At 38.2% G+C, this 13635-nt stretch overlaps 2 protein-coding genes across 9 annotated transcripts in view; one reads left to right on the top strand and one right to left on the bottom strand.

Annotated features, from left to right (window-relative positions):
* The window catches only part of gmps (guanine monophosphate synthase), a 94851-nt gene that overhangs the window by 42553 nt on the left and 38663 nt on the right, over nt 1–13635 (bottom strand). For 3 of the 6 annotated variants that reach the window (XM_048604092.1, XM_048604095.1, XM_048604094.1), the window contains one exon: nt 1743–1860. The exons of 1 other annotated variant lie outside the window; for it this stretch is intronic. In XM_048604092.1, coding sequence (XP_048460049.1) covers nt 1743–1860 — 118 coding nt within the window. The remainder of the gene's footprint in view (nt 1–1742; nt 1861–13635) is intronic. 2 more of the 6 variants (XM_048604097.1, XM_048604091.1) reach the window with 1 other exon arrangement.
* slc33a1 (solute carrier family 33 member 1) overlaps nt 1–13635 on the top strand; it is a 41100-nt gene that overhangs the window by 2003 nt on the left and 25462 nt on the right. For all 3 annotated transcript variants that reach the window (XM_020520546.2, XM_048604098.1, XM_048604099.1), the window contains exon 2: nt 2191–2994. In XM_020520546.2, the coding sequence (XP_020376135.2) occupies nt 2244–2994 (751 nt within the window). In that variant the 5' untranslated portion in view covers nt 2191–2243. The remainder of the gene's footprint in view (nt 1–2190; nt 2995–13635) is intronic.

Below are 13635 nucleotides of genomic sequence, written 5' to 3'. Positions count from 1 at the left end.
TTAACAATAGTCCCGCTTCTCTCCCCAAAAAATTCTATGAACTTAATCAAACATGATTTGCCTCTAACAAATTCTTTTAGGCTTTCGTTTTATGAACCTGTTTTCCCCCAGGTGTCAAGTTTCTCCACCATTGTTGCAACTTGATTGCCCTGTAATTACTGAGTTTACTACCTGCCCCCCTTTTTCAACAAATGTGTAACATTAGGGCGACGCAGTAGCTCAGTGGTTAGCATTGCTGCCTCACAGTGCTAGAGACATGGGTTCAATTCCACCCTCGGGCAACTGTCTGTGTGGAATTTGCACATTCTCCCAGTGTTTTTGTGCGTTTCCCCCAGGCACTTCAGTTTCCTCCCACAGTCCAAACATGTGCACATTAAGTGGAATGGCCATGTTAAATTGTCCATAGTCTCCAGGGATGTGCAGGCTAGGTGGATTAGCCGTGGGAAATGCAGGGCTACATGGAGAGGATAAGGGGCGGGTCTGGGTGGGATGCTCTTCGGAAGCTTGTTGTGGACTTAATGGGCTGAATGGCCTGCTTCCACATTGTATGGATTCTGTGATTTGCAATCTAGCAGACCTTTGGTCTGCTCCCATTATCATGGAAGATTTAGACAGAGCCTCGACTCTGTCCACCCTGATTTCTCTCAGCGATGATGCCAACCTTTAAGCATCTCCACTTTGTATTCTTATCTTATCAATTTTCCCTATATCTACTCCTTTACTGTGATGTTGGAAGCATCCTCTTTCGGTGAAAGACAAATGCAAAATATTCAGTCTCAGCCATGCTCTGTGTCTCTGCGGAAAGATCTTTGCTGATTCTTTACTGGTCACCTTGTCTGTTTAACTATTTTCTTACTGTTGGTATGTTTTTCACTTCATGTTTTATATCTTTTGCATTGCACTATAGAATTGTTTTCAATGATTAAAATTTATTGTGTTCAATTCAGAGGAAATTTGAATTTTGTATTAATTTTATAATCTGAGAAATTTTTAAGTAAGCGCAGTACAAATTTGAGTCTGCAAAAGAGGAGGAAAGAATAAATCATTTAAAATCTAGTCGAGTGGAGCAGGCAATACTTAATTTATTTTGGAAAACTGATGAACAATTTAAAGGGTCCTTTAGAATATAAAACCTGGAGCCTCTGCCATTTGTTTCTATTTGTAGGAGGAATCCCTGAGAATAAAACTCAAATTTGTCACTTTGCCCTTTTGAACCATCAGAACTCCTATACCTTCCTACAGTTCCTCACATATCAGCCCGTTTTAAGCCTGTAGATACACATTACTATTTTCCATATTCATAGCTTGCTCCTTTCTTTATGCTCCGGACACATTAAAAATTTTATTCTTACAATTATGGTGTAGAGTTGGCTATTGTGTGCTACCAGCAAGTACCAAATATTGGATCCAAATGATACACAATTTATGACTCCAGTGATGTTTGCAAAGTTAGTTCAGTCTGATTTCTTTGTTTTAAAAAGTCCACTAACAAACAATTACTTCACCATTATTTACAAGATTTATAGTTTCTACTATTCAAAAGATTTTTAAGTAATGAGGGAAGTTTTTATCTTAAAAATGCAGCTAAAGACATATGAGTTAAATTGTTTAAGTTAACAGTAGCAACTCTTTGGTAGTGCCACCTAACTCAAAGAAATCATGATCACAGGTACTGCAGTCCATAAATATGATCTGGTCTGAACAAGTCATGATAACAAGTATGTGTTAAAAATTTTAAATACCAGTGTTGAATAACTTTGTTCTGATTTTTTCTCTTCTTGAGACATGGATTCAAAATCAGTTCTGGTGGAAATGTGTTCAACAGAGTTGATAGTTGATTCTTCCTGGTTATTGAGAATTCTGAATAAAATGAGTTTGATCATTTGTGCTTTCTGTGCATTTCAATTTAGAAACAGCTTGAAATTCAGCAATTAAGGTTACTGTAGTAGGGCTTCAATTCAAATAGCATACAGAAATTAAAACAATACACACAGGCTGCAGAAATGTTTTCCTGAGACTCAGGCTGTTAAGTATTGTTGAGGGAAATTCTTAATTAAAATGGAAATTGCTCTTTAACATGCAGAAAATCTGTGATCTAAGTAAGTGCATCCAGAAATATTTAACTGCTCATTATGGACAACATTTTTGACTGAAATTTTATAACATTTTCCTGACTATTTTTGTTTTTAGGCTCCTCATGTGATGTATTGATTGAAGAACTGAGCTAAGTCTTCTGATCTGACATGCCGTCATCAGATATACCCAAAGAACGGAGCAGGCAACGTGTTCGTAATCCCATTGAAGCTTGGCATGCACAAAATGATGTGTGGAACCATGAAACCAATTTGGAAATGGATGAAAACAAAAGCCTTTTAGAAAACTATGACAGCGGATTATTGGAACCTGATCATAAAATAGTCCTTTCAAATGATTTCAATAACATTTTATTGCTCTTATTCCTTTATGTCCTGCAAGGAATTCCACTTGGTTTGGCTGGGAGCATCCCACTTATACTACAAAGCAAAAATGTTAGTTATTCAGACCAAGCTATGTATAGCTTTGTGTTTTGGCCTTTCAGTTTAAAACTACTATGGGCGCCCTTAGTGGATGCTGCTTATTTTCCAACCTTTGGGCGGAGGAAATCTTGGTTGGTGCCAACTCAGTATTTTTTGGGTCTTTTTATGCTTTGTCTGTCATTTGAAGTGGATGCATTACTGAAGAGTGATGAACACACTAGCCCCAATATTGTTAAACTTACAGTTGTGTTCTTTATATTTGGATTTCTGGCTGCCACTCAGGATATAGCAGTGGATGGCTGGGCATTAACTATGCTATCCAAAGAAAATGTAGGACTTGCTTCTACTTGCAATTCAGTTGGACAGACAGCAGGATACTTTCTTGGTAATGTACTTTTCTTGGCATTGGAATCAGCAGAGTTCTGCAACACATATCTACGTTCTCAATCTCAACCAACTGGAATTGTCACTCTCTCAGGTAAAGTTTTGAAGATTTGATTTTAAAATTGTTCAGCTTTAAATCTCAAATTTCTTCAGAAAGAGCTTCTGAAAAGCTCTTGAGCTAAAATAAAGGAATTGGAATATTCTAGTTGAAGTGCATTGAAAATTATTGTCTTTAACAAAATTTGTTTTATCAAATTTAGCACTTTACCTGCAGTGCCAGTTATGCTTTAAAGTGTCTCTGGTGACTTTTGGTGTCTATGGTGTTATCACTGTTCACTTCGATGAATTTCAAAGTCTTAGAATCTGTATGCAGTTTCAGTGTAAAATCTCTGGATGGCAACAGTTGTTGAGAACAAACATAGGACTGAACAGCAAGCAAAAGTTATTTAAGTCTGTTCTGCTTTTCAAAGAGATCAAGATGTGAAGATGCCCGTGTTCGACTGAGGTGGAAAAAGTTAAGTTACGTGACACCAGGTTATAGTCCAAAAGGTTTATTTGAAATCACAAGCTTTCAGAGCTTAGCCCCTTCATAGCACTTCACCTGACGAAGGGACTACGCTCCAAAAACTTGTGATTTCAAATAAACCTGTTGGACTATAACCTGGTGTTGTGATTCAAAAAGGCCTTGTCATATCAATGCCATGTTCCTGTCTTAGCTCAGTTGGCTGGATGGTTGGTTTGCAATGTAGAGGGATGCCAACTGCATAGCTTCAATTTCCATACTGCTGAGGTCACCATGAAGCCTCTGCTTTTTGAACCTTGTCCGTTGCCTGAGGTGTATTGACTCTCCAGTTAAACTTGCCACTCACCTCTGATGGGAGAGCAGCCTATGGTTCTCTGGGATCATGGTGACTTTCATTTCCTGTCTGCAACCCATAACCCTTGATTTTCGAAAGGCAGGGGAATCTATTTAACTGTGCCTTGAATAAATGCAATATCCCAGTTTCCACTGCTTTTCAGGAAAAGAATTCCACGTATTAATACCCTCCAAAAACAAAGAATCTTCTCTCATCAAGTAATATGAAGAATGTGTTTCTTTAAATAAAACAGAAGAGAGAGGCCAAAGTGAATAAAGGCTCGTTGGATAATGAAGCTAGGGAAACAATAATGGAACCAGGAAATGACAGAGAGGTTGCATTAGCCATTATGGTGGAGGACACTTAACAAACAACACTCCAAAAAATACTATATCAAGGGAGAAAAATACAGTATTTATCACTAGGGAAACTAATGGAGTCAAAGGTCAATAAGTCTCCTGGACCTGATGGGTTGCATCCTAGGGTATTAAAAGAAGTAGGTACAGAGAAAGTGACACAGGTCGTAATCTCCAAAGAATCCTTAGATTCTGGAAAAATCCCAGAGATTTGGAGAACTGCCAAATTCAAAAAGGGAACGATATAAATAAACAATACGCCAGTTAGCTTAACATCTGCCATTTGGATAATTTAGAATCTATTATAAAGGATGCAATAGCAGTGCATTTAGAAATAGTAATCAAGCAGAGTTGGTATGACTATTGATGGGTAAATTATGCCTCACAATATTATTACCATCTCAAAGAATTCTAATAAGCAGAATAGGTAAAAGGGAAACAGAAGATGTAATATTTTGTTTTCCAAAAGTATTTGACAAGGTACTGTACATAAGCCTACTTAAGAGCCCATTACATTGAGGATAGTATATTAGCATGGATAGACAATTGGCTGTATTAGAATACAGAGAGTTGGAATAAAGGGGTCATTTTTAGGCTGACAAAATAAAACTATAGTAGTACCACAGGGTTCAGTGCTAGGAAAATTATTTACAAATTACATAACTGATTTGGATGAGGGAGGCAAATCTATTATCAACAAGTATGTGGATCACACAAAAATAGGTAGGAAGGAGAATGATGAGGATGATAGTCTGCAAAGAGATCTTTATACAGAGAGTGGTGAGTGCGTGGAATGCGCTGCCGGCGGTGGCCGTGGAGTCAGATACATTAGGGACATTAAAGCGACTCTTGGATAGGCACATGGATGATAGTAAAATGTAGGGCATGCAGGGTAGTTTGATCTTACAGTAGGATAATAGGCTGGCACAACATTGTGGGCCGAAGGGCCTGTACTGTGCTGTACTGTTCTATGTTCTAAAGGGATATAAACAGTTTAAGCAAATGAGAGGTTGTGAACTTTGACTGAATGAATAGAGGAGCTGAGTGTTATTTAAATAGAGAAAGATTGCGGCAAGCTTTGGCACAGAGGGATTTGCTGATCCTTGTGCACGAATCACAAAAGGCAAGCATTCAAGTTTAGCAGGGAAGGCAAATGGAATGTTGACCTCTAAAATAAAGGGAACGGAGTATAAAACCAGGAGTCTTGCTAAAGCTGTACAAAATGTGATCCTGGGCATGGAAGGATTTTCAGATCAGGATGGGTGAGTAGATTGGGCCTGTATTCATTGGCGATTAGAAGAATGAGAGACAACCCTATTGAAACATTCAAGATTCTTCGGGGGCTGGGCAGATTAGATGAGGACAGGTTGTTTTCCCAGGTCGAAGAGTTTTGGACTAGAGGGAATAGTTGGATAAGATAATTTAGGATGAGATGAGGAATTTCTTCATGTAGTGATTCTGTGAAAGTCTTTACCACAGAGTGCTGTTGAGGCTTGGTCATTAGGAATACTCAGTGCTGAGACAGACCGATTTTTTTTTAAATCGGTAAGGGAATAAGGGCAAATGGGAGAAAGGCAGGAAAGTGGAATTGTGAATGATTTGATCAACAATGACCTCATTAAATGGCAGAACAGACACACGGGCTGAATGGCCTGCTTCTACTCCTATATCTAATGATTTTAAACGAGATCTATTTATTCTTAAACTGTGTTTAGTTTTAGTCTTCCCGCTACAAGATAAAAGATGTTTTTGATATCCACCCTATTGAGTACCCTCATATTTCAATAAGATGCAGCATGGTGGCTTAGTGGTTAGCACTGGTGCCTCATAGCATCAGAGACCCGGGTTCAATTTCAGCCTCAGGCGACTGTCTGTGAGGAGTTTGCACATTCTCTCCGTGTATGCATGGATTTCCTCTGGGTGCTCTGGTTTCCTCCCACAGTCCAGAGATGAGCAGGTTAAGTGGATTGGCCATGCTAAATTGATTGGCCATGCTAAATTGCCCATAGTGTCGGGGGGAGGAATGCAGGGATAGGATAGGAGGTGGGTCTGGGTGGACTTGATGGGCTGAATGGCCTGCTTCCATGATGATCACCTTATTCTTTGAAACCCCCTGTAGATATAGGCATAACATATTCAATCTATCTTCATAAGTCTTTTATCCCAGGAATGAGTCACATGAATCTTCTCTGAATTGCTTCTAAGACAACTAGATATTTTGTTCAAATAAGGAGACAAACTGTAGAAAATAGTTTTTAGTATTCTTGTTTGAAAATATATTGTATCTTTTGGAATGCCAACCACTGACACCTTGTGATTGGTAAAGTTGCTGCCACCAATTCAGACTTGACGAGAATAGGCTCTTATCTTAAGAAGGATGTTGTTTATGGCACAACGTGAATTGAGTACAAATTACATTAGTAAGATTGACATTGTTACTAAGACAACCAGGAGACCAAGAAAATAAATCTTCGCTCTATAACATCTGGGTGGGCAGAGTTTAGCAGAGTCTCCAGCATTAACAGTTTCAGAAATATAATCTCCTCCCAAGCCTTTTTTCCCCGATTGTTAACATTTATATGTTTATGTACATCATAGTGACAATGGCCAACCCTCAATTTCATAATTCTTCAGAACATGCTCTTTTTGGACTTTGAAGATTAGTAGGTCTTTTGCTTCAGGACTGTTTAACCTTGGTTTTGTCTTGAGCCTGTGTGGTCTGTTAAAGTACCTGTACACAAGAAAATTGTTTAATTTCTTGGAAGCCTTCCCTGACAGTTTTTTTTCCTACTAAATGGGATGGTCAGTCTGGAAGCTTAACTGGAAAACCCTTGTCTCCTGAATTTCTTTCGCAGGAGAACTATTTCTTTTAGGCCGTGACCCTTCAACATCTGGGGGACTGTTAATCTCCTGAATATACCTCTGAAGACGGATGTTGAAACGTGCACTTTCATTTTTGTAATATTTGGATTTCTTCATGACAGCATTTCTGGACCAAGTAGTTTCTTCTTGACCGTATCCTAAATTTCTGCCAGTTAGTTTCTACTTCATTGTATCTTTAATCTGTAGCTGTCTATCGTTCCACCACAGTTTTAGCTATTATGGAATCATTTTCAGCCCATCTTCAGTCTGTGTAGCAAACAAAAACTGAAATTGCTGGCAAAACTACTGGCCTGCCAGCATCTACTGTTCTGTTTTATTTCAATCGGTGTAGCATCTCTATCTAATGAAATATATCTGTATTGAAGAATGTAAACTCTTTACTTGACCTGTAGGTTCAATTGAACATCTTCATTCTCCCTCTGGAAGTTGTATTACAGGTGAAAACAAGAAGTTCACATCCTCATTCCTGCTCGTTGAGGATTGTCTTAAATCTTATCTGTATTGATAATTCTGTGGAAAATGAAGAACTGGAATATTCCTCTTGAACTTATTGGTTTATCATCAAATTCTGATGTGCTTCTACAATTTGTTCAACAAGCTATTTTGATGCTTGAACAATTTTAGTAGAAGACTGAGTGGGCTCAGGTATCAAAAGACCTTGCTGTTGACCATGCACTTATCTTGACTTCATCTTGGAGGAGTTCAGCTAGCTACAATGAACAATGATATATCAAGCAAGACCAAGTTATAGTAAGTCTGCGCAAAGACATTTCTATCAGAGAGAGAGAGAGGGGAGAAAGAGTAAAGAGATCAAGGGATGGGAAGTAGAGAATTTCATTCAGCTTCCTAAATTCATGATGGAACCCAAAACGACAATTCATTGAGATTATTTTACACTGGCATTACAGAATTGTTCTATACTGTCAACAGAATGGAAATCTGCAATTATACATGGTTGACATGAAGATTTTCTATTCCAATCTTCACTGAAGAAAATTCAGATGACAAACCAAAGTTTGTGAGAAGGTGCAGACAGCAAAACAAAAGGGCAGTACTCTTGGGTTCCACCATTACATAATTTTTTTTTGTTGCAGTGTTGCTTGTAGCATACTTTCAAATTTGTTTTACATCTATAGGCTGCAACGTCAGTCTCTTCACCCATGATAAATGCTCTGATAAGATAGTCACATTATCCCTGTGTCACATGTAAAACTGAGATGTCACCGACATCAACAGGTTATGTAAAACTTGAGTTGGTTGACTTACCAATTTGCCCTAAGAATGCACTGTGCATCTTTTCTAATGACACTAACTCTATTGCATTAGTACCTTTTGTGTGAATAGCTATTTGAAATTTTTCAGTTCTGTAACTGTGGTCCTACTTGTACACATCTTTTGGAAATGACCTATAGTTTTACAATGACAGCATTTTTATTAAAAATAGCTGTGTGTTGCTCTTGCCTGTGAGGCTTTGTTGATCACGGCATTGACACCGAAACTGAGTAGGCCAAGCAGCAGATGGCTTGTCTCATGTTTTATAAATTCAATAGATTCTGTTACTCTCCTATGATAAGGTTGTCCTTCTTCCCTCAGTATTTCTCTGTGACTCTAGCTACTTCCAGCACAATCCGAATAATATTCTCCAAAATCAGATCTTCTGTTGATTATAACGAATTTGACAAAAACTCATCAGTAATTCCAATAGTAATTGTGTTGTTTTACTGGAGCTTTGAAATCAGAATTTTATGGTCATATTTTCCATTAATCTATTGATCAGTAATTATCTGTGGACTCCCTGGATGCTGAACTCTTCTATGAAATCTTGTTCTTTCAAGAAATTTACATTCTCAGGTGAAAGTAATTGAGGAACCTTATAGAACTTTATCAAAAGTATTTATGCTTATTATGTTTAGAGAAGCTATAACATCAGCTGTAGGTCCTGTTGATAAAATAGTGTATTTACTTGTTTGCCTGTAATATAGTGTGTAGTTTGGAAGCAGGATCTTAAGAATAGTTTACTCCAAAGCAATGAATCCTTTCTCTGAAATTAAATCTGCTAGACAGTATTATTTCTGCCATTTCTTATTGTTTCTTCTTTTAAAGCTTTTCAATTCTGCAGCATCTCAGTGCTTTATTTTCTTGGCTTGGCAGGCCATTAAATCTGCAGCAAAAACAAAGTTGCTGGAAAATCTGAGTAGGTCTGGCAGCATCTGTGAAGTAAAAATGAGAGCTAATGTTTCATGTCTGGTGACCTTTCCTCAGAACTGGAAGGGTCACTGGACCCAAAACATTAGCTCTGATTTTTTTCTTCACAGATACTGCCAGACCTGCTGAGATTTTCCAGCAACTTTGTTTTTGTTCCCGATTTACAGCATCCGCACTTCTTTTCGTTTTCATTAAATCTGCTGTATAGCAATAAGGTCTGAGAAAGGGTCCCAACTCGAAACGTCAAATTTCCTGCTCCTTGATGTTGCTTGGCTTGCAGTGTTCCTGCAGCTCCACACTGTTATATCTGTATAGCAATGCTTTCTGTAATAAAGCAATGTTGTATCTCAGTACTGTTTCTTGGGGATTTTCCTGCTTTTTTTGCAACCAAAATGGAGGTTTTCCACTTACTTTCACAGGCAAAATGAATGATTTCCTTCTGTTTGTGACCTAAGTAATAACTCCATCCTTTTTTGGAATTTTCTGCAGCCTTTCTTCTTCTTGCCTGAACTGCAGTTTAAATTATGTATTCTCTGCTCTTATTTCAGCCTCCATAATTCTTGCTATCTTCTTCAGTTAGAGACTGTTGGTCTTTCAAATTTCCCTGTTGATGTCTTACTTCTGGTTTTGCAACATTACTGATGCTGTGACCTTGGTTTAAATGACTACGGCCTTTGATTTCCCTGCTGTAGCTGTGCTTCGTGTTCACTTGCTATGGCAACAACTTTGATCATAAGCTTTAAGTACTCCTATCCCCCTCTATCCAATCTGCACAGTTAATTTAGCATTATCCCTATACCCAACAGGAACTTTTACTGTCACTCGTGGACCTCCAATGCCTCTTTCCTCCCAGGCTGAATTTCTCAATTGAGACTGGTCCTACAAATTTTTCACTTAGTTACAAATTTCTAGCAGATGTGTTAAGCTTCTAGCAAACACTTTTATTTTTATACCAGGTATGAATAAAAAACTTTACAATTAAGCACTGCTTCTCCCTTGTTAGTCTTACAACTGGTTTCTGTGCAGACAGTCTCTCAGTTCAGCTACTGCATCTACCAACTGTATGAGTAGTTCTTTAAATTATAGCTTTTAAAGCTGTAAACATACAGTACTGGTCCTGGATCTATTGGAATTCTCACCATTCTAATGTTGTATTAAACAACAGTGCATGCTGCTGTTACCATGTATGTTTTGGGGTGCCAACTGCTGACTGCCATTAATTGAGTCTTAACAAGAAGAGACTGTCTTCAACAGGATGGTGTTACTTCATAATAGCAATTGGATATAAGTTAGTTTAACATAGATATTATTAATAAGATTGTTGGGACACCTAGGATATGAGTCTTCACTCTACAAAGTAATTACTTTAAACAGTAATATGTAGTTTAGAAGGGGAAACAGTGTACAGCTACACATTGCTAAAATTCCTTTTTGTTGAATATCAAATCAGTTTATACTCATAAGGTCAGCTTTGCAAAGTTTGCACCTATGCTACTCAAACAGCGCACAAAAAGAACTCTGCTACCCAAGTTTTAGAATGATTTCAATATAGCCCATTTGAACAAACACCACTGGAATGGCTCAACCCTGTACTCAAATTATTGCACTCCCAGTTGATTACAAACATTATACATGTAACAACTGTTAACCCATTAATAGCTTCTGAAAACCCAACAGACTTGTTTTCCAGGTTTGGCAGCATTAAGCTTTTGTCAAGTTTCTCCCCTATTGTTATACTGATACATCACATGTCGGAGTGTCACTCCTGATCTGATAATGGAGACAGATGAGAAATATCTGTTGATTTGCAGATATTCAACATTGGCATTTCACAAAGTCACCGTTATAAATGTATGTTCTGTCCTTCAGGGTTGCTTGTAGGGCTTCAGAAATAGGAGCTCTTCTATCAGACATAAGGCTGGGAATGGACTACAGAGTCATTAATGGAGGAGCAGCAAGAATGGAAGAGATAGAAATGCTCCTCCGTTCATAGATGTTTGTCTTCAACACTTTGTTCCAGCTCTTCCAAGCAAGGATTCCCTCTCCACCCTTTGTTTCACTAAGCTTTGATTGGAGCAGCAGCACAGGTGGGAGAGAGGAACTCAACATTGCAAGTGTTCAAATTGCAAATGTGGGAAAGACAGAATCTGTTTCGAGAAGGAGCTCCATCTCTCTCATGTTTGCTGCTCCTCCAGTCACAACTCCAGCTGGTGCTGGGAGACTTCCAGTTGACCACTCCCAATATAGCTACTGATGGCGCTAGCTGAAACGGAAACATTGCCTGATTGTTGTACCCTTGCTCCTTGGCCACCATGCTTCTGTTATGCAACTCCAGCAGCACCTGGTACCAGTTTTCCTGCTTGCTCTCGCAGTTGTTATCTGTATCAAAGATCTTGTTTTGGGTGTAAAGGGCCACCCAGGTGTTTGTTCTTGGAGTGGGCCCTCCTGTTGATATGGAAGCAGCTCTCCATGTGAACCAAGATCATGGGAATGCTCACATTGTCCATTTCTTCTTGTGCTACCTGAGCTGGACCATCCCAGCTTGCTTTGAACTAACAGTTACTAAGTAAGTTATGAGAGATGTTGGTCATGAGTCTCATTACTGTTTAGATTTTGGTTTTGCTTTTGTTCTGCTAATATGGATAAGAAAGCTAGTTTACAGGTGACACTGAAAATAAAGGTACCTATACTAAATGAACTGCATCAGTTCAAGAAGGCAGCTCACCTTTTGAGGGCAACTAGGATGGGCAGTGAATGCCTGCCCAACCGAAATGCACCCAAAACCATTATGAATAAAGACAATTATTCACATTTAATGTGTTTTAAATTGCTTTTAGGTTTCAAAATGCTACCGGCCATGGGGGAACTTGCTTTGGGAGTTTACAGCACTAGCACAATATAAAGTTGGATTCAAAATCTGAATCAATATGTATGTTCCACTTAATTTCCAGTGAAGTTTAATAGCTTATTTCATCAATATGTTCTGTGCTTGTCCTTTTATTGCTGCTCTGTGATTCCTTTTGTTCTGTGGATTTGCTTTGTACTATAATTCTGGAAAAAAATCATATTCCTTGATTGCAAGTGCAGCTGCTGTGCCATTTTAAAAAAAAAATACAGGAATTTTAATTTTTTGTTTGTTAATGCAAAATTGCTAATGTCTACCTAGTCAAGTCTTCATGCATCTTCATGGAGCACTTGCATATAAATTTGATGAGTGAACAAAATATTAAATGTAGTGGAACCCTTGGTCAATGGAAGATATTTAAGTTATTGCTGTTTGGATAGCTGGTATGGTATTTGACAGGCAAATCTATATTCCTAAATATATCTGAATTCATTGAGGACATTAATTTGAAAGGAATTGAAATTAAGGAGTGGCTACTGCATGTAGCTAGAATACTATATCGTTGCATTGTATCTTCAAAGTACTTATCTCGTTTTCTTTCCTTCACTTCTCACCACCTTTGCAATTTCTCATAATGGATAAAACATTTGTCTTAAACAAAATTATGCATGAATATAACATTTAGCTGAAATCTCAGTGCAAGCATGAATCTCTAACCTTCAATGACTTTAAACTGCGAGATTTAAATAATTTGACTTTCTGAGAGATGTTAGCAATTGCTCATTCATTGTACTTTTACAATTCTACACATCTGAAGTAACTCAGCATTTACATTTCATCATGGATTAATAAAAAGTGCAACAATTTTTTTTAGCCCCTCACCTTGCAATGTCTTGCCACTTTGCACTATAATAGTTCAGATCTTCTAATCAAGGTCAGATACTTGGGCTAGGAGCCTTTCACCTTAAGTAATCTAGTCCAGGAAAGGAATTGATGCGGCTAGCAGCAGAATGAACTGGTGTTGAAACCATGCTTCTTTTTTGACACCAGCTGTTTTAAAGATTTGTAGGTCCTGAAGGCACTTTAATAGATGCTGAGAGAAGGTTTAAAGGCAAGTGGGAGAGGGTATAAGGTGCCAGATAGGTGAGGAAGTTGGGGTGTTGGAGTCAGATCTAGTTGAAGCTAGTTGGGGGTTGTAAAGACCATCTCTTTTTAGTTTTTTGATTGTGAAACAAAATGGGGAAAATAACTGGGGGAAAATGGATTGTTGAAAAGATAACTGCATTGTTAAAAACAGGTTACCAACACCTATTGTATGTACTGTTTATGCAAGCACTGGGGGAGGTTTTAACTGCAGATGAGCTGGAGTCAGGCAGCATGTACAAATTAGATTCAGCTGGCAACAAGTCTCTGATCTGTGGAAAAGTAACCAGTTGTTGATGACAAAGAACTGCCTGCCAACAACTGTGATTGGCTCCCAGGTAGCTGAACAGTTTGTGGGTGAGAACGTTTAGTCAGAAATCATCAGACCTCTGGAAGAGAGGGTGCTGGCTTTTTTTCTTTACGGTAAAAATACACCTCAAGCCTAA

Source organism: Rhincodon typus, chromosome 13 (assembly GCF_021869965.1).
Source record: "Rhincodon typus isolate 14 chromosome 13, sRhiTyp1.1, whole genome shotgun sequence".
NCBI lineage: Eukaryota > Metazoa > Chordata > Chondrichthyes > Orectolobiformes > Rhincodontidae > Rhincodon > Rhincodon typus.
This window is presented reverse-complemented; position numbering and strand designations above follow the sequence as displayed.